The sequence below is a fragment of the Mustela putorius genome, unplaced genomic scaffold, assembly GCF_011764305.1.
Source record: "Mustela putorius furo isolate JIRA1106 unplaced genomic scaffold, ASM1176430v1.1 tig00001033_pilon_pilon_pilon, whole genome shotgun sequence".
Lineage (NCBI taxonomy): Eukaryota > Metazoa > Chordata > Mammalia > Carnivora > Mustelidae > Mustela > Mustela putorius.
In genome coordinates, this window is record NW_025421540.1 from 1,644,549 (window position 1) to 1,669,751 (window position 25,203).

Below are 25,203 nucleotides of genomic sequence, written 5' to 3' on the forward strand. Positions count from 1 at the left end.
GTTTCTAACATGAATTTTAGAGTGTTCATGTCCAAAATGGACGTGTAAAAGCATTTTGTAAATTGTACTTTAGTACGGTCCATTATATAACAAAAAGTTATTTCTCATTTATATATCAAGTTTTCAATCTTCACAAGAGTTAACCAAAAAATTAAAGGAAAATGGTTACTTATATCATACAGAGTTTTGGTGTCATAACATCTGAATCCATTCCTTGTCCATCCTGTATCAGCATGGAGACTTTGCCCACTGGGGTCCACCAGGACCCATGTGGATGGAGATTTCACCTTGACATGTGCTCCCCCAATTGGGAGAGGAAAGAAACATTTTAAACAAATCAACAAATCTCTCTAATTCTGAGTATGATACTATTTAATCTTAAACTGCCCTGTCACTGACACCTTGGAAAATCCCCGTTATTTTCAGATTTCTGAAACTGAGAAGTGATGCTATAATTTCCAATATTAACAAATGACTTACCATCTTTTAAAAGTTTCTGTAAGATTTTCACAAATATACTGTCTTTAGATACTTCAATTGGATCATCCTTACCATCTGAACTGGACCAGCTAGAAAACAAAATTGCAGTAAGAAAAAGAAATCATGGACATATCTGAAATAAATGACTTCTGTTTGCTACTGTAGTTTTATTTTGCTGGTTGTACCAGGGGTGGAGAATCTTGAGTTTTGTAATACTGTTTCAAAGTATTTACATAAGGGAGGTTTGAATGTTGAATATACTTAGAGTCCCAATATCAGATACAAAATGCTACACTCAGATAGCTATTCACACAACACAACCATATGTATTTGATGTTAAAACAAAGTAGCAAGCCATCTCTCCCCCCAAAATTCTACAAATAAATAACAAACCTAGTAAGGACTCCCAAGTACAATCTTCAGACCATAGGTAACAGTTACAATATATTGTAACATACTCTGCTTTTCATAAAAATAAAATGGTAAGGAGGTTCTAGTTTAATGTTTTCTTTATCTAGTTGAGATTACTGCTTACACCCACACATACACACACACACACACAAAATCACTGCTTTGTAGTAATCAATGAATATATTCCACAATACCTTAAAGTTTTTAAAAAAATTTTATTTAAAAGAAAGACAGGAAGCAAGCGTGGCGGGGAGGGGCAGTGGGAGAAGCAGACTCCCCGCCAAGTGGGGAGCCTGACATAAGGACCAAGGACCCAGAAATCATGACATGAGCCAAAGGCAGATGCTTAACTGAATGAGCCACCCAGGTGCCCCAACACCTTGAAGTTTTTTGTTTTTTTTTAAAGATTTTATTTACTTATTTGACAGAGAGAGAGATCACAAGTAGGCAGAGAGTCAAGCAGAGAGAGAAGGGGAAGCAGGCTCCCTGCTGAGCAGAGAGCCCGATGCGGGGCTCGATCCCACGACACTGAGATCAAGACCTGAGCCGAAGGCAGTGGCTTAATCCACTGAGCCACCCAGGCGCCCCAACACCTTAAAGTTTATAAACATGAATCATGACAAGGAATTCCAATCAAATGACAGCATATTTTTTTTAAGATTAGAAAGGAGAACGAAGCGGGCAGATGGAGATGCTTCAGAAAGTGACCTCCAAGACCAAATAGAACAACAATTTTAACTATTTGGGAGTGATCAGAAGAAGAAATGCTTTAGTAAAAATAGTCCTACTGCAATTTCTCAGCACCATATAAAAAGGAAAATTTTAAGTAGGGAAGGGTGTTAGCACTCAAGTCAAGTTCTCTCAAATTCTTTTCCTAGAAACAATTCAATCCCCCAACTGATCATTCTTTCACTGCCACCGCCTTTCTTTGCCACCATGTCCCATGGAAATCTCTCTTCTCAGGAAGGAGATGATCACAAAAAAGAGGTCTCGGTAATTTATAAGAGGGTACTGATACTCTAATATACTTTTTGTTTAAAACAAAATGCAGCTTCTTTGGCAGAACTGGCCCAACTTCTGTGAAAATCAGGAACATATATATTTCTGTGCAAACTGACAGTCTAAATTTTAAAATCAAAAGTAGAGGGGCATTTAGGTGTCTCAGTTAAGTGTTTGACTCAGGTCATGATCTCGGGGTCATGGGACTGAGCTCCACACTGGGTTCTGCACCGGGCATCCAGCCTTCTTAAGATTTTCTTTCTCCCCCTCTCCCTCTGCACCCCACCCCCACTCTCCCACTCAAATAAATAAACTCAAAATAGAGATTTATTATACCAGTGGTCCTAAGTCCTTAAATTCTTCCCTAACTACTGAATGAGAAACTTAGATTACTAATGCACACAATAAAATTTTTATAATTATGTTAGAATGTAATTAGGTCACAAAACCATTTGATACATGATATCATAATCCTCCTCAAGAGTCCTTTTCTAGGGGCGTCTGGGTGGCTCAGTGGGTTAAAGCCTTTGCCTTCAGCTCAGGTCATAATCTCAGGGTTGTGGGATGGAGCCCTGCATCAGGATCCCTGCTCAGGGAGCCTGCTTCCTCCTCTCTCTCTGACTGCTTCTCTGCCTACTTGTGATCTCTGTCTGTCAAGTAAATTAAAAAAAAAAAAAAGAGTCCTTTTCTAAAACCATAGCTTAGATTCATGTTATGAGAACTTACTTATCTCTCTGAAGAGCTTTGCAAAGGATTTCCAGTTTTAGATCATTTATATTTACATCTTCCTCCTTTACGGTAAAACAAACAACAAAAAAATCCTCATTAAGTCCTGATTTAAAAAAAAATACAGGTTTAAATTTGAGTTAATTAATTCTGCATAAACCATTTACTTTAATTCATAGTTTTAAAAAATTTCCTTTAAGACATTAATACTCAGAAAAGTAAGCCAATTAGTAACTGTGTAAGAATTAGTTTCTGATTATTCTGTGATAATCTGATTTTTTTAGGAAGCTTGAAAGGCTAAGATTTGAAACAAGGTAAATAAAAGCCAATATACTACATTTTAAAAATCTACCAAACTACTTTCAATTGCAGGGCCAACTATTTAATCTACAAAATTGTTATTATAAACAATAATTTGTTTATAAATTAACTCTCCCTCAAAGAAACAGCTCCTCTTAGGGAGATTACTATGAAGAATAAATCAATAAAGCAATGTATCAGACTGAGGAACTAATGATGATTTAATAATGAAAAAGAAAAAATGCCTTAGGACTCTGAAAAACTGTGTTTTTATTCATGCACAGAAAAAGACATCTGGGAATGTGTGAGAATTATCAGGAAAGGGAATCTCCTGACAGCTTTTCGAAAGAGCTATACACATTCCAAGAGTTAGGAATAGCTGAACCAGAGAGTCTTTCTAAATTAATACACTGTCATGATTGGCTAAAAGATGTATTTTTTTCTCTTTTTATATGTATTCAGTTCTACAGAAAACCAAATATATAAATTGTGATCCTTGCCTGGGATCATCTCAAGTGATTTTACTTACCTCATCAATATATTCCAGCAGGTCCAAAGCTTTCTTGAAATCATATTCATTAGCTCTTCTGTTTTCTTCACAGATATACAGCTATGGCAAATTCAAATAAGGTTCAGGATTATTTTAAGTAATCATATAACCAAGACTAGAGAAATTTATGGAGAAAAATACATCATTCTGTCTTTCAAGTAAGTCAAAGGTATCTTTATTTTATCATAAAGAAAACTATCATCTTTGGAAATTATACTCCATCTATCCTCATAATAAACTGTCCTTCAAAATGTGCCTATGCTCAACAGTAATTAATTTGCAAATCTTGATATATATACTTCTAAAATATCAGTAAATTTTATTTTTAGGTTCCAGAGAGTATACATATTTCAGTATCCTTTCGAGCATATTCTTTGCAATAAGCTACATAAGGAGAGGCCATTGTGAGCTCAATTATAGGAAATCTATTACTAGTAATGGCTAAAATATGGATGCTTTTGAATTGTCTTCTTTTCAATAAAATTAGAACAAATTCAAAGTGATCTACATTGCTCTTGTATTTGAAACACTTTCTTGAAAGGCAAAGAGAGAAGCAGAGTTAAGGCTACGAGTGTATTTAACAACAAAAGTATCTTACCCAGGCTGCAGCCCACAATCTAGCTATGCCCTTAGGAATGTATTATATTCCAGAGGAAAAGGGTGAGGTCAGTACTTATAGGCTATGAAAATCCAATTCCTTAAACCATTTTTCTTGTGGAAGAACCTGAGCTGTACCTCGTGGTACATATTTGTCCTCTGCTGGAAAAGAAAGTACAAGTACTTTCTTCTGGTCACCTGCATGAGCATCTCTAGGAACAGGTGAAGATCGACAGGGAGGCAGAGGCTAGTCCACTACTTCCTGCTAACGTGCATCCTGATCTCCAGCAGCTTCTAACAACTTATTCTAGAGGAAGGGGAATGTTACCAGAAAAATAGGAAGTGGGAAGATGACTACTCATAGGAACTATACCATCTGACTCTAGAAATAGCGATGTTGTTTTGAGACTAAGGAATGGTGCAAGGATGGAAAAGCACGCACGCTGATGAGCTGAGGGGCAGTCAGCACCGGCATCGCACTGAGACTGAGCTGTTTCTCCGCCAGCAGCTGTTCAGGCAGGGTCTCCTGGTGCAGTAGAAAGCGCTCCTGCTCAGCCATTTCTAGAATTCAGAATGAGAGGCAGGGAGGGCAGTAAACTCTTCTGCTCTATCATAAAACAAAGCTAAATTAAAAAAAAAAAAAAAAAAATGGGAGAAGGGGGTGGGATTATGGACATTGGGGAGGGTATGTGATTTGGTGAGTGCTGTGAAGTGTGTAAACCTGGTGATTCACAGACCTGTACCCCTGGGGATAAAAATATATGTTTATAAAAAATAAAAAAAAAAAAAAATGAAGGAAAAAAAAAAAAAAAAAAAAAAAAAGGCAGAGCATCTCTAAAGGTAATCTCATCACTACTTGGTGACCTTAAAATATTATTAATTCTGCTACCTCTTGATTTCCGATGTTAAAACATATTCATGGCTTGATTCAAATCATAGAAACAATCAGCCACCAGAAACAGGAGGGGAGAGAAGAGCTATGAAAATACATGCTACTGCTTGAAGAAATTATAGAACAGATGGCTATTTCATGAGGCACAAGTCCCTCAAATCGGGGGTCACCCAGTCCCATGTTATTTAGCTCAGAAACTCCCACCAGAGTTTCTAATATATGCTTTCACTAAGGGAAATGATCTATTTAAAAGCTACCACGAGTATATTCCAGGGAAAACAAAACCTGGAAGTTTATGCACCAAACCTAACAAGCAACAGTAACCTTAAGAGGACGAGGTGACCTGGTGAGGCTTACTTGGGATAAACTATCAAGGCTGCAGCCAGCCCAATTGGAGGTTTTGCCCAGGAAAGTGTGCTGGGCTGCAAGGGAAAAGGACTGAGAACTGCCATGCAGTCTCATAAACACAGTGGTCACAGCAAAGTACAGTGACTAAAGCACATATATGCTCATAATGACATCACTCCACATGATGCTAATTTTATAACAATCATACAAATCATTTTTGTGCAATTTCCATACCTAGAAAAACAGACTGGGAGGATACACAAAATAATAACAGTAGTAATCTATGAGGCAATGAGATTATATAGACAATTTATTTTTTTGATGTGTTTTTCCTGGTGATTTACAAATTTCCATAAGGAATTATCATATAACCAGAATTATTTTTTTAAAAATCTACTCCCTATGACCAGATATACTGATGACAGTCTGTAGGTAATTACTGACACTTGAAAATACTCCCACTGTTTTAAGAAAGTGAAAGTTAAGAAGTGATCAAATCAAGACGGTGACCAGAGTTCCAACAATTTCTGGTGCACAGGAGAGCAAAACATAAAACCCTGATTTGATTAACATGGTCTAAGTCTGGTGACCAGGCTAAAATCTGGCTTCCCATGTTAGACTATCAGCCAACCTTACAGACCCAGGGGGAGCAGCAGAGGCAGGCTCTCCACTGAACAGGAAGCCTGACGTGGGGCTCAATCTTAGGACCCTGAGATCGTGACCTGATGGTGAAATAAGGGGCGCCTGGGTGGCTCAGTGGGTTAAAGCCTCTGCCTTCAACTCAGGTCATGATCCCAGGGTCCTGAGATCGAGCCCCGCATCGGGCTCTCTGCTTGTCAGGGAGCCTGCTTCCCCTCCTCTCTCTCTGCCTGCCTCTCTGCCTACTTGTGATCTCTGTCTGTCAAATAAATAAAAATAAAATTAAAAAAAAAAGAGAGAGAAAAAAAAATGGTGAAATAAAACGTTTTACTATCACTCTTTTTGGAGTTCAAATTATCCCCAGACTTGGCCAGTGGAGGCTATTCTGTTGACATCTCTACATTAAACTTGTTTTCTGGCTAAACAAGACTTCCCAAGACCTTTTCTTCAATACTCTCATTTCTTTTTACTAAGAAATAGTAATGAGATGCCGAAGTACCGGGCTAGGTATACTTATGCTCCTGGGGTACAGAAAAACTTTAATTTTGAACAATCCTGATTCCATCTGAATATCTCCAATTCAAACGCAGAATAGGGTTCTTCCTCATCCTCCTTCCAGATTTCATCTCCCTTCCCTTTGGTTCTCAAAAATAACAATATATCAAATCAATTTCTCAACCAACAATATAACAAAATAGTTGTATACAATTATGATGCCAAAAAGTTTTGAATTCTGAAACTAGTAGCTTCAAAATTACAACTATCTATAATAAACCCCACTGAGAAAAGGCCAAGATTTCTTTGCAGCTCTTCTTGTTCTTCGGATACGAGTCACTAAGGGTACCAGAGCACTCTTCAAATCATATAACAACCTTCCTAGGAATTCTTAACTAACATACAAATTTTCTCTAAAAAAAAAAATCCCAAAAAATACATACTTGAGTGTCTAACAACACTGAACAGAAACGACTCTTCATAAAGGAGAGGTAGATTCTGTGTTTAATGAACCCTATTAAATGATAAAGTAATGCACTAAGTTCACTGATAGCATGACTGATGTTCAAATCTTTATTTTACCTTCAATTTTTTCCTGCAGTATATCCTCTGAAAAGTCTGAAGCCAATGCAGCCAATTTACTCAAACCCAGAAGGGTTTTCTTCTTTGCAAAGTATTGAGTTTCCATGTTTGCCAAACCCAGAAGTGTTGCATGAGCCTAGAATAAACAAAAAATGAAAAATGGTAAGATTCTGTGTACTAATTTAAGTTGAAACAAAGGTTAAGTACAACCCAAAACTGTTTTCCCCCGATACGAATGAAAGATCAGATCCAATACCAGCAAACCTAAAACTGATTGGTACTATATACCAGGAGTAACTACTCAATAAAATATTAACCAGCCACACTAATTACTGGGAAAAGAAACAGGTATAAAACATCTGTTCCATAATAACTATATATTCACTTTGTTCTATAATAACTATACATTCACTTGAACAATTTAAGGACAAACTTTAAAATTAATTCTTGTACTATTTTTACTCATAATTTGAACATTTTCATACAAAAAAAGGCAATAGACTGTTCTTTACACATTAATAAAATTTTTGTACTTTACTATAATAGTAATCAAATCACAAAAGATACTTTTTTTTACTGAGACATTAAAAGTAATGGCAACACTACCATAAGTAAAAAAAGAACAGTTTATTCAAATTATGTCAGAGAATAGGAGATACATATTTCGAATAATCTCTAGGGTCACCTGGGTGGCTCAGTCGTTAAAAGTCTGCCTTTCGCTTACGTCATGATTCCAGCGTCCTGGGATCAAGTCCCGCATCAGGCTCCCTGCTCAGTGGGAAGCCTGCTTCCCCCTCTCCCACTCCCCCTGCTTGTGTTACCTCTCTTGTTGGGTCCCTCTCAGTCAAATAAATAAATAAAATCTTAAAAAAAAAAAAATCTCTAAATAGTATTCTAATCACTAAACTACACTAATCAAGTAAAAAACTGCCTAACTCTGCTCAATGTAACTGAATTATTCTTACCTTTTCTAATTCCTGGCTGTTAATTTCATGTAACCAGCTGAGATGTTCATGAGCCTGCAAAAAATTCGCCAACTCTCCATGCTGAGAAATGGGCTGAGATAATAATTTGCCTCGCTTTCCTTTCTCCAGATACCAACGGAAGAGAAAGTCTGAAAAATTCTACAAATAGTAGGGCAAAAAATCCAATAATATTCAGTAATATAATTTTTAAAAGTACATTTCTATATTAAAATATTAATTTTTTTCAAAGGTCTTAGATTGCAGAACAGAAATCTTTAAACACTTAGATTTTCTATGTGGTAAGGTCCTAAAAAAACTTAAGTCACCTCATTTAATAAATGGGGAATTCAGATTCAAAAAGAGGATCTTGCGCAAGATCATGTAAACTTTAGATGTGCATGGTGTGGTATGGTAGCCATTAGCTATATACAGCTGTTTAAACTTAATTAAAATTTTAAAATTCAGGTCCTCAGTCACACTAGCCACATCTCAAGTGCTCAATGGCCCTATGCCCTTAGACTACATGAGTAAGATCTCCAGTGTCAAAGAAAGTTCTATGTGACAGTGCAGATTGAAAGATTCTTCAGGGTTGAATTTTGTGTCAGAAGGCCATGCAGGTTTGCATGATAAACAGGAATCTAGAGGGGCCCTCAATGCCTAGCTGGTTTTTCCCACCAGACATTTGCTGAATGCTGGGTAGTACGGAAGGCTAGGGTGGAAAGGAAGACCAAAATGTCCTACACGGTATGTAAGAGATGTTTCCACTAAAGAGGGGGAACTCTGCAACAAATACACCATTCCCATAAGACTTCAAAACTGGACATAAAATGAATGTAACAAAAACCACAACCAAGCCTTGGCCCACCTCTATTCTCGATGAATCGAGTGACCTGCCTCTCATCCTATCTGCCTCCCCAAGGAAAAACTGCATTCATTTCCATCTTTAAGGTTCTTTTATACACAATATCCAAAATAAAACAAAAAAATTACAAGACATAAAAAGCAGAAAAATATGACTAATAACGAGACAACAGAACAGACCAGAGAATGATCAGATTTTGGAGGTAGCACGAAAGGATTTTTAAATAACTACTAAACATATTAAAGAAAGTAAATTAATGCAAAAATGAATGGAAAATGTCAACACGGGATTAGAGTCCACAAAAAGAAAAAAAATCATGATGGGCGCAAAAGTATTTACTAGGCCCTAGTCAAATACGGTAAGTTATGCCCAGTTTATTATATACCATTAACACCATCAAAAACATGGTTCTGAAACAGTTAATGAAAAGCACAAATATCAATAATGTATTAAGGGAAACAAGCAATTGGCGAAACATGTTTGTCTGCAATATTACAGAGTATGGAGACTAGAACAATACAAACCAAATGTTAAAAAGGGTTCTGTCTGGGTGGTGAAATTGTGAGTGATTTAAAAATTTTCTATTTTATAAACGTTTTCTGAATGTTATACAATGTCACTTTTATAGTAGGAAAAAAATCGGTTTTACATGAATATCAACTGACTGAATAAAGTGGCTTTAAGGAGCAACTAAAATTCACCTAAAGATTGTTATAATGAGAACTTTAAAAAAAATAAGCATTATGTCAATCAAAATAAGCTGAGCTCTCCAAAAGTTGTAGGATCCTGTGCTCCCATGAAATTTTTTCAAAGTTTTAAAACTCTCCCAATATCTGTCTACCCAAGTACTTTTGATTGTAACTAGAAATACCAGAATAGAACTGAGAGTTTTAACACTTTGTTCAAAGGTCAAAGAATCTTTCAGTAATATTTGGAATTGTCTGCCAACTTACAAAGAAACATAATGTACAAATCAGTATCTAAGTTAACAGCATCTTCCTAAAAACGGAACATTTGAAATGGTAAAACCAACTACACGATCTACTGCCTATGTCCTCGGTGTTCATTACCTGATCAGCAAACTGGGTCATGTAGCGCTGGAGTCTGGTCTGGTTGTCGGTCTGCTCACACATCTGTACTAAGATATCAAAGTCACAGTACTTTTCTGCTAATGAAGCAGCCCACGGGTACTGGCCTAGTGTGACTGTAAAAATGAGAACAGATGGAAAAAAAAAATCCTGTTAGTGAAAACTTAATATGTGATGAAAAAAATATTACTTGAAATTTTACCTTTAACTCACACCATACTCTAAAAACAATTAATGGAATAGAAACCTTTCCAGTTTAAGAGAAACCTATTAAAGGAATAGAAACCTTTCCAGGCATTCAGTTTCATAATCCACATAAATTCATTAAAGACACAAATTTAATCCACTGCTTGTTCCTACCTACCTAGGAGGCTATGCCCTTCCTCTGTGTACAAGCCCCTCTTCCTCATCTTAGCTATGGAAAGAACGTGTCCTTTGCTGAACAGCCACACTCTCCTAGCTGCGCCCTTTAACAGCCCTCATCGTGCTCTACTGGGCAGACTAGTTATTTGTGTAAAGGTCTCGGATGACAAGCTTGGAGGACAGTCTCCATTTGTTGCTAATTTACCTTTTCAAATCCTCTTCAGCATGGCACTTGTACCTAGGAAGTTTTGAAAACAAGGCTGAACAAATGAACACAGGAAGATGTACATACATGCAGTAAGTCCTTGGTTATGGCTGGCTGAATGATAGTACACTGAACACGTTGCATTAATGATTTGACTCCTTCATCCGTTCCGCAAATTCGAAGACCCATGGCCCTCGCTAAATACCATGTACTTACGAAGTGGAGATAAGAGATCTGATCTCTTCTGGAGGTACTCCATCTCCAGACTGCTGTATCTTTCTTGATCACCAGATCGGTCCAGAGACTTCAGCTGGGAAACATAGCCATCCAGGAAGCAATCAATCAGTGCCACCAGCTGCTCTGTCAGAATGTTTCGGAGGTTGCTGTCTGCCTGAGGATAAACCACTTTCAGGACAATCCCATGCTGGCGTTCTATTACTGTTCGGATGCCTGAAGGACCACTTGTTGCTGTGAAATCACACAAATTAATACGGTAAGTAAGGGCTCTACACTGGCTGAGAAAGGCCAACTGCCTAAAACCTATCACCTCACTGCTACTGGAAAGAGAAATCAAACAGGGTTTCAGTTGATAGATACCTCTCTGTCCTGCTTAAATCCCATCTTCTCTATGGGAGACTTCCTCAACAAAGCCAGGTAAACATGATCCTTCTTCCTTCTAAACCCCTTTGATGCTGCTCCACATACTTTTTTGTATTAATTCAACAATAAATAGAGTCAACACCTCCATAACCAGGACGTGCTTCTTTGAATAACTATATGCCCTAAAATCTAATAGACATGGGTTGCCCGGCTGCCTCAGTCACTAGAGCATGCGACTGTCGATCCTGGGGTCATACATTCAAGTCCCTCGTTGGGGGTAGTGATTACATAAAAAATAAAATCTAGTGGACACATAGAAAGTACTATGAAATACATCATGGAGAGATCTATAAATTATTCAAGGGAATAAAGCAATTTTCACAAGAACTGCTCATTCTGGAGACAGCACTTATTTGTCATTTCACTTATAAACCTACACTAATGGAGTAATAGAGCTTCCAAAAAGGTCATTAGAAATATATTTTGAATCACTGTTAATAATAAATCAGTGTATTTGGGCTCAGTGCTTGACATCTCACCCGTCCAAGGAACATATTCAGGTTCTTGTTCTGGTGGTTCTTCTCTTCTATATAAGGAGTTTCTATTTTGTCGATAATGACTAGCTGCTTGTAGCATGTCCTGGGGAAAAAAAAAAAAAACGTGTTAGCATATGCAGAGAGTGATGAATCCCAGTATTTTTAAAGGTAGTTTGAAACATCAAAGTCTATTAATACCAAAAAATACTAGCACAGGTCTGCCGAATTACTTTTTGGTTCTTTCTACATTTGAAATTTAACTTCAATTTTGGAAAACTATAGTAACCAAAGTAGGAAAACCATTGCTATAAAGACCATTAGCTAAGACTAAATAGCACATTTTAATCCGTAATATAAACAATAAGGTTTTGAATGATTTATTTAAATAGTTAGTTTAATATTTATACATTTGTAATGATATATCCATCCTTCTCCAAATAAAAGGTTTGTTTTACCAAACACGAACAGGAACATAGAAATTAATACACAAGGCAAACATTCAAAATGTCTGGCTGATTAATAAAATGACTGGTATTTTTCTAAATTTTTGGAATTAAATGCTAAACACTTATAAATTACTGGCAATACAGAGTAGGAATACGGAAGCCGCTTTTTTTTCTATCCACACTCTGATCTTTGATTTGCTGAAATCTTCACAGGAGTTTTATACCTTAAGAATACTGTTCACATTGATGACCACCTCAGCCCATTCAACGGATTCCAATGATGTATCCTTTAAGACCTGCTCCTCATGCTCTAGCAAGCACTCACAGACAGTGTCTACCTGGGACACCTGGGGAAGTACAGAGAAGGCAATACTTAAAACAAAAATTATGGCAATGCGTAGTAATTACAACTACCCAGAATCTACTCAAGGGGCTTTTCTCATCAAGGAATATCCTTAGCTAATTAGCCAGAATAAAACAGCGGATGGTGAAAATAAATTTAAAGAAAGTAGAAAGAGAAAATAATGTTCAAGGGATCATTGAGCAAAAGGTTTGAACTGCATGAGTCCACTTAGAATGGATGTTTTTCAATACAGTACAGTAAATTTCTCCTTTATGATTTTTAAAAACACTTTGTGTGGGGGGTTAGCACCCTTAAGCCTCCACATTGTTCAAGAGTCAAATGTATGTAACTTCTTTTCTAATTTTTTTTGTCATTATTAACACATGAAGATAATGAAGCCAAAATGTTCTTTAGGCACTGAAACACCTGTTTTCCGGTTTTGGCCCACAGTGAAACTCCCTGCATTTATTTTATTTACTTATAAAAGATTTTATTTATTATTTGACAGAGAGATCACAAGTAGGTAGAGAGGCAGGCAGAGAGAGAGGTGGGGAAGCAGCTTCCCTGCTGAGCAGAGAGCCTACTACGGGGCTCAATCCCAGTACCCTAAGATCATGACCTGGGCCGAAGGCAGACACATAACCCACTGAGCCACCCAGGCACCCCAAACTTCCCCCCTTTATTAAGTGAATATTTACTTAATACATTAAGAGTCTGTATAGCATTGAGCACGCACAGAAATAACAAGTGAGGTTTGCTGCCCTTAAGCTTACAAACTAGCTGAGGGAACGAAACATGCAAAATGTGACCCCCCAAAATCATCTTTTAAACCCTGTTCTTCCTTTTCTATTTCAGGTGTTAGTCAAAGGCATCCTAACAGACCCAGCAAGAGACTTTTGGCTCATTAAATTTGTAAGATTAAATGCCAGAAGTTCTTAATACTGTTAATGTGAAAATAGTAAGAAAGCATGTATGACATAAAAAAGCAGAAGATAAAAAAGCAGGGATGCCTGATGGCTCAGCCGGTTAGTGTCTGCCCTTGGCTCAGGTCATGATTCCAAGGTCCTGGGATCAAGCCCCAATTCGGGCTGCTTGCTCAGTGGGAAGTCTGCTTCTCCTTCTGCCTCTGCTGCTCCTCCTGATTGTGCTCTCTCTCTCTGACAAATAAATAAATAAAATCTTTAAAAGTATACATAAAAGCAAATAAAATGTCAAAATACTTGCTAAACACCTTCACCACGAGTGAATACTCAGTGCACACTCAGTGATTTCAAACACTATTCCTACGGGGACCCGACAGGCTGTCCCTTAAGCAATTAACTCTATGGAACCCTAGGATTCAAAACTACACCCCAAAGGAAACAAGACCAGTAAACATCATGAAGAATTAAGATAAATGGTGACATCGGGGTGCCTGGGTGCCTCTGCCTTCGGCTCGGGTCATCCAGAGTCCTGGGATGGAGCCCCGCATTGGGCTCTCTGCTTAGCAGGGAGCCTGCTTATTCCTCTCTCTCTGCCTGCCTCTCTGCCTACTTGTGATCTCTGTCAAATAAATAAATAAAAATCTTTAAATAAAAAAAATTTTTTTTTTTAAATGGTGACACAGAGTCTTAAACATTACCATTTTCCATATGGAGCGTTCTTTTGAAGAACCAATCACATATTCCTAAGGTATTACTCATGAATTATAGATCCAACTGGTAATTTCCAGATTCTTCCTCCCTCCTTCACCCCCGTTAACTGGAAAATGCAGGTATAATGAATTAACTAGTATGCTTTCCACTTGGATCCAAAAACAGAAAATGGAACCAGGCTCTTACTCAATTCCTTCAAAGAATTTGTTAATAACTTCTTAAAAATTTTGCTTTGCCATGTAAAATTATGTATGAACAAAGACCAAAAAAGAACCCGAAAGTTACATCAGTTTGTGAAAGGAATCTATATACCTTAAGGATCCTCCTACCTTCTTCCCTTCAAACCCCAATAGCCTCTCAAACGTGAGGCCTTGAGAGACTTACAACCCCTCGTTTCCAAATACCTTTCCTTAAATATACGAAAACCTACTAACTCTTCTCACAGTGCTCCAGTCCTTCCAGCCAACAGGATAGACGGCTCTTCTAGACTTGTTCAGGGTTTCAGAATGATCAGTGACGCAGTTACCACTATCCGCCCCACTGTCCTCAGTCCATACACCCTCTTCCCCACCATTCCACCCTCCACCATGTACTTCACTGTCTTAGACCCTAGGATGCATTCTTCACTGTTCCCAACTCCCCAGAATCCCAAGACATTTTCACCTTTACCTGGACTGACCCTGACACCTGACACACCCAACAATTAACTTGGACAACGGTCCTCCTGCAGGGTTTTCGGGATAGTCCCCACCTCTTCCAACAGCTCTGACATCAGATAACCTCTTCCTCCCAAATAGTATTCTTATCCAACTTGTAGGTGACCTTCTCTGTAGCCCTTCTTTGCCCACTTCTATTTCTGACACCATCACTCTCCTCCCCTACCTCCACAACAAAGAGTTAGGGCCGAATGCAGACACCTGTAAGTTTAGTCTGTAAGCTTGACTGGGGGTAGGGGAGTGCGGGCTCTGCATACATTCCTTTCAGACTGTTTAGATCATGAAATTTGAGGTGAACTGTTTTTCTTTCACTCAGATTTTGGGGATATTTCCTACATTTGAAAAATAAAAAAATTTAACAAAAAAGTGCTTTGCCTTTTCCTTAGGAAAAAACTAACCCAAATATACAAGAACAAGGCATTCTTAGAACTAAATGCATTTATGGAATCAACAGAAAACCTGAACCTATTTCAGCATCTTAAATTATCTTTAAGTTACAGTACATGAAACATAGCTGAACCTTAAATAAGATTTAAACTGCATAGGTCCACTGATGCACAATTTTTTTTTCCATACCTACAGTATATGAATTCAATACTGTGAATTTATTTTCTCTTCCTTATGTAAATTTTAACATTTCCTTTATTTTAAGAATGAGTATATAATACTGTATATAACATATAAAAAATGTGTGTTAATTTGACTATTGATAAAGCTTCTGGTCAACAGTAAGCTATTAGTAGTTAAGTTTTTGAAGTTACACACAGATTTTCCACTGTGCAAGGGGGTTCGCATATTGTTCAAGGGTCAACTGTATCAAGAAGAAAAAAAGACTTCTGGCATAGCCTGCTAGATTATAGCTAGAATGTAACAGGGAGGAAATAAAAATGAGACTCACCAAATAGAATTTAAATAGAATTAAAGTTCCTCACAGCTAAAAAAAACAATTTCAAATTGCAGAGCTGCGAGAAGAGCTCAAACCATTAGTGTCACCATCTTTATAGGGAGAGCGTAAAGTCTCCCCTGCCCCTTCATGAGGTTGTAAAGTCGCACAAGAATAAAAGCTGTATACTATTATCACAATGGTCAGCGGCACCAGCTGACCAACGTCTTAATCTGTTCTCCCTCAGAAGTTCACAGCAGGGTTTTCTTTTCCTTTGAAAATAAATCTGAGTTTAAAAGCAAGGTAGATAGTAGGATCCAAGGTAGCTGAGCTGAGTTTAGTGAAGGGACAGCTGATGGTGGTGCTAGCAAGGGTCAGAGGATCTAAAGGAAGGTGCTGCGTCCAGGGCTAGCAACAGGCAGCCCCTATTAAGCCCAGGGATGAAGAGGCCCTGGGCGGAAGGAGTTACAGGACACGTGGAGAGCAGCCAGTAAGAAGCCGCAGCCTCTGACAGAAGGCACAGCCAACTGCAGTGGAAGCAGGGAAGGAATGAAGCTGGGGGAATAAAAGAACAAATATTAATAGATAAGCACTCCCAACCTGATGGTGCCTCACTGTTATCAAAGACAACAGGAAGGCACAGAAACCCACTGACAAGTTGCCCTCTGGGGCATCAAGAGTGGATTTGGAGAGGCAAAAGGAAAACATCCAGCAGACAGTAGAAAACAGTCAATTTTGCGAGCTCTAATTTATAGGGAATGTAATAAATAAATATGGAGTCCTATTTAAAATTTCAAAAAGATATTTTTGTCCTCAATCTTCTCCCTTATGTTTGAGGCATGATCAGCGAATGGCAGAGCTCTAAGAAGCCACATTAAAAGCAAAAAACTCCTCTTACTTCTCTAAAAAAGACATCTGCGGGAGTCAGGTTGGATGGGATTTCACAGTCCCTCTTGTTTAAAGCAATCATTATTGCTGTGTTCACCAGATCAGAGAGCCTCGAGTGGTAGTTCTTGAGAACAATGGCGGCTGATAACTTTTCAGCGTGCTCGCAGAGCAATAGTCGAGTTGCCATGGGCATCCCTCTGACTGCAAAAGTATGAAGACGTCCAAATAAGCCAACCTGGTGAAAAACAAACACATGTTCTTAGAAAGCATTTATAGTAACACACAATATAATGCAGGCTTATCTCCACCAGCAGCACAATGGGTACAGAGCCACTGACCTAAGCTGTCCCCAACAAAGTACCTCAGCTATCTTCTCCTTTCCACTGTTTTAAACACACACACACACACACACACACACACTCTCTCTCTCTCTCTCTCTCTCTCTCTTCAGCCAGAGGCATGAGCAACCATAATAAAGTACAGATGTTCCTTTTCTGAGATTAAGGTTATTCCACTACTCTATCTTATTTCTCATTTATTCTGGTTATCAAAAGCATAAAATTGCTCTTTTCTACCTAACTCCTCAAGGTTCTAGATCTCTGTGAACTAGAAACTCAGCAGTCTCCATCTTTAGTGACTAATTTCCATAGAAACTAAAAGCCATGGGAAAGGTGGGGGCATCTCTAATCCTTTGCCCTACTACCTCTGATTGACCTGATGCCCACTTCTGTTGTGTTACTACTAGGTTCTGGGAGTTCTTCTAAGCTTTCTCATCTGATAAAGCATTAACATCCCAACCAGGAAGAAGCCAAGAGACATATCTAAACACTGAATACTCTTCCAAATTTTATTACTGAGTGACTTGATTTTTGTATGCTGAGGTTTATTTTAAATAAAATATAAAAAAAAAAAAAAAATAAACAGTGCTCCAAATCCCCAGAAGTCCTACTTAAATGGGCAAAAAACACAAATGGTTAGAAAACGTTTTCTTTCCCTGAAATTAGATTTCTTTTATTACAACGAGCTCAAAGAAACAATGGGAAATCTACCTTTTGCTAAAAGGGCTAAAAACGGTTTTCTGCAAATCCCCCATGAGGTTAGTGACAGTCCTCTCCCTCTTCTTTTTTTTAAGTATAAAGAGAGCCCTACAGTGTGTAATGGCAAGCCACAGGAGCCACTCTTTCTGTATAAGAGACATCTGAATCCCTGAGGAACATCAGCAGTCAAGACAGAAGGAACAAGTGGTAATTGTAGTGAAAAGGCAAAACAACTTGTGTCTTGGAAGTCTGGTTTACGTATGCATGTCAAGAACAAACACTGCAACATCAGGCAGCTGAACACAAAAGACAAAAGTTGACACTGTAGGTCTTTTTCCTTTTTCTCTGTGCAAAAAAGCTCATTTTTTCTAAATGAGAGAAGACTGTTCTTTCCGAGATTTTATTTATCTGACAGAGTGAGAGAGAGCACAAGCAGGGGAATGCAAGCAGAGGGAGAGGGAGAAGCAGGCTTCCCTGCCGAGCAGAGAACCCAACGTGGGGCTTTATTCCAGGAACCTGGGACCATGACCCGAAAGCAGGGGGACACTTAACCAACTAAGCCACCCTGGCATCCTAAGAAGACTGTTTCTACACTGTGACCTGACATGAAAATGCTGTGTGCCCAGGGTGCCGTGCCCAGCAGCACCTCTCACTGACACTATTGTGAGCAGAGAATCTGGACAGTAAGAGGATGAACATGACCTCTCGGCTGGAAAGCCATTTCTTGTCACTTTGCTGAAGTCACTACTTAAACTGCTCAAAGAAAAGCTGCACCCTGACTTTGGAGCATCTACAGCCATTACAGATAAAGACTATCAACTAAGAGGACAGCACACGTGAGCCCTTCGTTCACGGAATACAACCAAACAGAGAGTGGGTCTGATAAACTGGGGCCAGAATGAAGGATAATACGGTAGGTCAGACCTCAACGCTCTCGGGAACATCCTCTGCCACCCCTAGTGAACAACAAAGCCAGGAAAGAGGCTGTGAAGCTCTGACCCATGAAAGAGAACAGTACAGAACGTTTCACAAAGGCATCTCTTCCCAACACACTCCCTTTGGGGCTCAACCAACAGTGCAGGGCTTGTGAGGCATAATGTGGACACCAGAGCCCTCAGTTGAACTTGGTCTGCCACCTTGGATTCCCCATGGTGCAAAGAGAACTGGAACCCTGTCAGACTCCCGGCACTATTTCACTCACACTGGTCCCTTTAAAGTCTTCTTTCCTCAAGCCAGACCCCTAAAGGACCATGGATGCAGTGAGGGTCTAGACTCATGACCCATAAGTCAATCTGTAGTCAGAGCAGGAGGACTTAAACCTGATGAATTCTACTCTGTAAAACAACAACCATCCGTGAGTTGGGGGTATCAACAAGGTTTCTATGAACGGGAAGACTGAACCAGGATGTGCAAGGCCGGATTTGAACGCCTAGGCCTAGCAGCCAGGAGTGACTCAGGCACTGAGTCCGAGCCTGCCCTGACTAATGCTGGCATAGGGGTGCTGAGGGGGCACCTGCTCAGTGTTCAAACAGAGTCCTCACACAGAGGGGGCTAGACCTCTGTGACACTCCTAAAGCTCAATGTACCTACTACCTTTGCAAAAGACAGGCATGATTCTTGTCTGCACAAGTGCAAGATCTGCTTTCTTAATTCCTTCAATAGTAAAGCAACACCCTAGAAAAGAAGAAACATGGGAAAAACCACATAGCCTTTCCCAGTGCTAGCTGTCTGTGCTGGGGTATGAGTTGCAAACTTTCACAACTCTGAAAGCTACAACACAGGTTACCTAGCTAGGGCAGTCTGCAAAGAGTCATCTTTTTCCCTCATAGAACACAAGAAAAAGGGAGAACTGACCCACGCTGCAGTAGGTCACCATTCTGGAAATCTTTCCACCACACTGTCCATGGCAAAAGCGGAGAGCCAGGCTTGCACATGGTTAGAAAACTTAATAGTATGGAGAGGTAAGAGTCCCCAGCCCATTCCCTACTGGAGTTACAATTAAGTTTCCCTATCTTTATCTGCTTTTGTGGCATTCATATGCTAGGAGGCATTTTTTTTTTTTTATGGTGCCAATTTTAAATACAGTTTTATTTAAGACATTGCATTTTCCACTTAACAATACAGTGCTTATAAAGTGCAATGTTTATTTCCTTTCCCTGTGCACATATTCCATATTCAAGTATCAAGAATGCCCAGTTTTTTTGCTATAGCAGCTCAACATTATAACTGCCATGGAATTTGCTACAAATTTGGGTCCTTTGAATATTGTATGTGGAACAATGCTCAACCTATTTATTCTCAGATTGGTTTAGTCAACCTCTTCAATGGTGGGCCCAGAGGAGGCACCACCAGAGGGAGGAGCTCCACCACCAGGGAAGCCTCCAGGCATTCCTCCTGGCATGCCCCCTGCACTCTGGTATAGCTTGGTGATGATGGGGTTGCAGACTTTCTCCAACTCTTTCTGCTGGTGTTCAAATTCTTCCTTCTCTGCAGTCTGGTTCTTATCAAGCCAGTTATGATTTCATTGCACTTGTCAAGAATCTTCTGTTTGTCTTTATCATTTATCTTGCCCTGAAGTTTTTCATCTTCAACAGTTGCTTTCATGTTGAATGCATAAGACTCCAGTGAATTCTTGGAAGACACCTTGTCCCGCTGTTTCTCATCTTCAGCTTTGTACTTCTCAGCTTCCTGGACCATGCGCTCAATATCTTCCTTGCTCAAGCGGCCCTTATCATTAGTGATAGTAATCTTGTTCTCTTTTCCTGTGCTCTTATCCACGGCAGAGACATTGAGGATACCATTAGCATCAATATCGAAAGTGACCTCAATCTGAGGGACACCACGAGGAGCAGGAGGTATGCCTGTGAGTTCAAACTTTCCAAGTAGATTGTTGTCCTTGGTCATGGCACGCTCACCTTCATACACCTGAATAAGCACACCAGGCTGGTTGTCGGAGTAGGTAGTGAAGGTCTGTGTCTGTTTGGTAGGAATGGTAGTATTACGCTTGATAAGAACAGTCATGACTCCTCCAGCAGTTTCAATACCAAGAGAAAGTGGAGTGACATCCAACAGCAGCAAATCTTGAACATTTTCAGATTTGTTTCCAGAAAGGATGGCTGCACCATAAGCAACAGCTTCATCAGGGTTGATGCTCTTATTCAGTTCTTTTCCATTGAAGAAATCTTGGAGAAGTTTCTGAATCTTGGGGATACGGGTAGAACCACCCACCAGAACAATATCATGGATCTGAGACTTGTCTAACTTGGCATCCCGAAGAGCTTTCTCTACAGGGTCCAGGGTGCCACGGAACAGGTCAGCATTTAATTCTTCAAACCGGGCACGAGTGATAGAGGTATAGAAGTCGATTCCTTCATACAGAGAATCAATCTCAATACTGGTCTGGGTGCTGGAAGAAAGTGTACGCTTAGCACGTTCACAAGCAGTACGGAGACGACGAACTGCCCTCTTGTTTTCACTGATATCTTTCTTATGTTTGCGCTTGAACTCTGCAATAAAATGGTTGACCATTCGGTTGTCAAAGTCTTCTCCACCTAAGTGGGTGTCTCCAGCTGTGGACTTAACCTCAAAGATCCCATCTTTAATAGTAAGGATTGACACATCAAAAGTGCCACCTCCTAAGTCAAAGATCAGCACATTCCTTTCAGCTCCAACTTTTTTGTCTAAGCCATAAGCAATAGCAGCAGCAGTTGGTTCATTGATGATTCTAAGTACATTGAGACCAGCAATAGTTCCAGCATCTTTGGTAGCCTGACGCTGAGAATCATTGAAGTACGCAGGTACTGTGACAACTGCATTGGTAACAGTCTTCCCAAGATAAGCCTCTGCTATTTCCTTCATTTTTGTCAAAACCATAGAAGACACCTCCTCTCGATAAAAGCTTTTTGTCTCTCCCTTGTATTCTACTTGGACCTTGGGCCTGCCAGCATCATTCACCACCATGAAAGGCCAATGCTTCATATCAGACTGGACAACAGCATCATCAAATCTCCGTCCAATCAGGCGTTTGGCATCAAAAACTGTGTTGGTGGGGTTCATCGCAACTTGGTTCTTGGCAGAATCACCGATCAATCGTTTGGTGTCCGTGAAGGCGACATAACTTGGGGTGGTCCGGTTTCCCTGATCATTGGCAATTATTTCCACTTTCCCGTGCTGGAAGACACCCACGCAGGAGTAGGTGGTGCCAAGATCAATGCCAACTGCAGGTCCCTTAGACATGGTTGCTTGCGTGTAGGCCTGGCTCGGGTTGAGAAGAAGACAGCAATCCAAAGATCTGGCCCCGCGTTCAATCCATTTTTTTTTTTTTTAACACAAAGGAGTCACACTATATTGTCTGTACCTTATTTTTTTCCACATTAACTCTTTTTTTTTTTTTTACATTATTTTTAATGACCATGGAATAGGTCACTGAATCAACCTGTCTTAATTTATTCAACCTATTTACCTGGTTATTTTAAAGTAAGAGTTGCATAGTCCAAAAAAAAAAAAAAAAAGAGTTGCATAGTCATTTCAGATTTGAATTATCTTCCTGGTTCCCCCACAAATACTGTAAATGCAGTTTTTACCCGAGGGAATTTTGCCTGCCTCCTTTTACTTACCTCAGCACGTCACGGCAGCACTGCCAGTGAAGTGATGTCTACATATTAGCATCACTCAAGCCACATAACAAACAGGAGCACAGTAACTTCCTGATTCTAAGCTTCTCCAAACTATGTGTGAAGACATAAGCTTCCCTCAGTGCCTGAAAACTGGAGGCAGATGTACTGTCCTGAGGCCTTGATATTAATTCTCATTCTCTTTAGCATGAGATATGGCCTTGTTGGCACAGAGTCTGGCTTGAGGAGGAGAACCTCATATTCAGAAGTATTTCCTCAGGAACACCTGAGTGGCTCAGTCAGTTAAGTGTCTGCCTTCAGCTCAGGTCATGATCCCAAGGTCCTGGGATCGAGTCCCACATCGGGCTCCTTGCTCAGCGAGAAGCCTGCCTCTCCTTTAGCCTGCTGCACCCCCTCCTCATGCTCTTTCTCTCTCCAACAAATAAATAAATAAAATCCTTAAAAAAAAAAAAGTATTTCCTTAGATACAAGTATCTGGTTATACAATTGTTTATGCTAATAATAATTAACAATTCATAATATGCTCTGAAATATTAAAAATAATTCAAACATAAAGGCATAGCCACAATGGGGATTTTGATCCAGCTAGGTATTACCTGGCAGTGGACACGGTTTCCAAGAGCTGAATGACTCCAGCAGGGTTTCTAAAGCCCAGGAAGGCTGTGCCAAGAGATACAGCAACTGCTCCTACCCATGGCTCTCTCCCCCTCTGATAAATTAGTGTCTCCTCGGTGTCCCATAGTAAGGCATGAACTCCTTCCATCCCAGTATATACGACACAACCCTCCTGCCACATGACTTTGGGCCTCCTCCCATCAAGAGGTAGAATCCATTTCCCAATCCTTTTCATCTGGACTGGCCGGTGACTTGCTTTGACCAATGTCACTTTGGTGGAAGTAACATTTTGTGACAAGTAGGGTAAGACCTGAGGAAGACTACAGCTTCTAAGTTCATCCCCATGGAGGGCTGTCCTGAAACCACAGAAAGCCAGTTCAACTAAAGGAGAATTACAGACTAAGTAGGAGAGAAGAACCATGTGGCCCAGCTGACAGACTGACATCCAATGTCAGGCGAGAGATGCTTGGGGACCTTCCAGCTCAGCCCACCCTAAATGCAGTTCAAAGAGTAGTCCAGCTGAAATCCATAGAAAAACTGCCCAGGTACCCGAAAGAATTGTTTTAATCCACATTTTGGGATGGTTTGTTAGGTATTAATAGTTAACTGATATACCTGACTAAATAAACAATTACATCAGAACAAATCTGTCACCTCCCCCCTCTATTAGTCTGTAGTCTATCTAAACGACTTTAAAAAGAAAGGAGAGAGACTTGAATGATTGGAGTGCCCTTGCCAAGACAATAAAAGTAGACAGGAGCCAAACAATACATTACAAACATTCTGGAATCATCTAGAATTGATCTGTTCAATAAGGTGGCCACAATCCACCAAAGTGATGATTTAAATTTAATTAAAATAAATTAAAAACAAATACAGTTCCTCAGTTGTACCACCCACATTTTAAGTGCCCAGCAGCTGCCTGTAACTAGTGGCTACTGAGTAACACAGATATAGAACATTCTCATCACCACAGAAAGTTCTATTAGACAGCATCATAATCTCTTTAACATGAAGGCATTACCAATTTTGGAAAAAATAAGCAAAAGTGGGATTAAATGTGTTCATTTGGTTATATAATATGCTTGGGAGCCACTACTGATCAACAAGGGCTAATTAATCGGCTTCACATAGAACAAGCAGGATTTGTTCCAACAGTCCTTCAGTATCATTTGCTAAGTGATACTGTGTAACAATTCTGTCTAGCTGCAAAAACATATTCTAATTTTAGGCCCAATATAAATGGGGGTACTCCATTAAAAGAAAAACAAACAAACAAACATAAACTTTGATTCCATTAGAATCAAAATTATAACCCAAAAATCAAAATCATCAAAATCATTGTCATTGCCTTACTATTCTTCACGATCTTTTCAATAATACAAAGCAATTCATGAAAACCTAAGTTTACATAAAACCACACAGGTATTATAGAATCTTAAAAGAAAGTTGAAGCATTTCTGTGGAAATACACTGTTTTTCTTCTTTTCAGCCTGTTTTCCATGCAGCCTTTATACTTGAATAGCTCCCCATCCCCCAACATCCCTGGACTTATTTACTTTCAAGACAGCAAAGAAACTGGAAAACACTAGTGCTGTCCAACCCCACAAAACACCTCAGAATAAGAAAGGATCTCCCACTGTCCTGGAGAGAGTGACAAAAGACACAGTAAAGTCGGGTGTCGTGGCCATTCTTGTTCACAGCAAGTAGGATGCTTACTTGGTGAATAAAGTCCATAAGGAAAGAATGGGCCTTCATCTTGTCTTCCAGCTGGTGAAGAATAATCAGTGATGTATTGCTAAACCCAGGTGCTTCTGTTGAAACACAAGAACAAAATTTAAACACATAATGTACTGGCTTTACAATAATTACTGCTATTAAATTAAAAACTTAAAAAATATCTATACACCAAAGGAAACTACCAACCTTTTCATGGAACTATTTGCGACTATTTGTAGTATTACCCAAGATTTTAAAAAATTTAGATGAAAATTTTGGTAGTTTGACACAATTCATACCATATTTATTCAAAACACAAAACCTGTTATTATTAATCATTTATATCATTCTAGGCTTGCCAGCTCAAAATGAAGTCAAAGAAAAAAGGTAAGCACTGATGTTTCCTTCTTAACCCTCTAATGAGGCTTAGCAAACTTGCTAAGTAGCAAATCAGAGGGAGAAATGGACACTGCAGACAGTTTGCTGGTACCTGGGAAAGCTGAGTGCCTATGATGCTGCGGTGGAAGTGTAAGGACAGTCACCCAGGGCAGAAAGGAAAGCACAGAGCAGAGACATGATATGCTCACTTCTATATGCTGAGATTAGCTCATTGCTGCTCATTGGGAAATTTATAAATTTTATTAGGCAAA

At 39.3% G+C, this 25,203-nt stretch overlaps 1 protein-coding gene and 1 pseudogene across 1 annotated transcript in view; both read right to left on the reverse strand.

Annotated features, from left to right (window-relative positions):
* NUP133 (nucleoporin 133) overlaps positions 1 to 25,203 on the reverse strand; it is a 57,661-nt gene that overhangs the window by 5,481 nt on the left and 26,977 nt on the right. Inside the window, exons 14-25 of the mRNA XM_004778378.3 lie at positions 24,554 to 24,648; positions 16,559 to 16,783; positions 12,309 to 12,431; positions 11,642 to 11,741; positions 10,719 to 10,970; positions 9,917 to 10,050; positions 7,985 to 8,143; positions 7,020 to 7,155; positions 4,506 to 4,624; positions 3,446 to 3,526; positions 2,617 to 2,681; positions 481 to 569 (exon numbers count right to left, since the gene is read on the reverse strand). Of these exons, the coding sequence (XP_004778435.1) occupies positions 481 to 569; positions 2,617 to 2,681; positions 3,446 to 3,526; positions 4,506 to 4,624; positions 7,020 to 7,155; positions 7,985 to 8,143; positions 9,917 to 10,050; positions 10,719 to 10,970; positions 11,642 to 11,741; positions 12,309 to 12,431; positions 16,559 to 16,783; positions 24,554 to 24,648 (1,578 nt within the window). The remainder of the gene's footprint in view (positions 1 to 480; positions 570 to 2,616; positions 2,682 to 3,445; positions 3,527 to 4,505; positions 4,625 to 7,019; positions 7,156 to 7,984; positions 8,144 to 9,916; positions 10,051 to 10,718; positions 10,971 to 11,641; positions 11,742 to 12,308; positions 12,432 to 16,558; positions 16,784 to 24,553; positions 24,649 to 25,203) is intronic.
* On the reverse strand, positions 19,710 to 21,912 carry LOC123393843 (annotated as a pseudogene).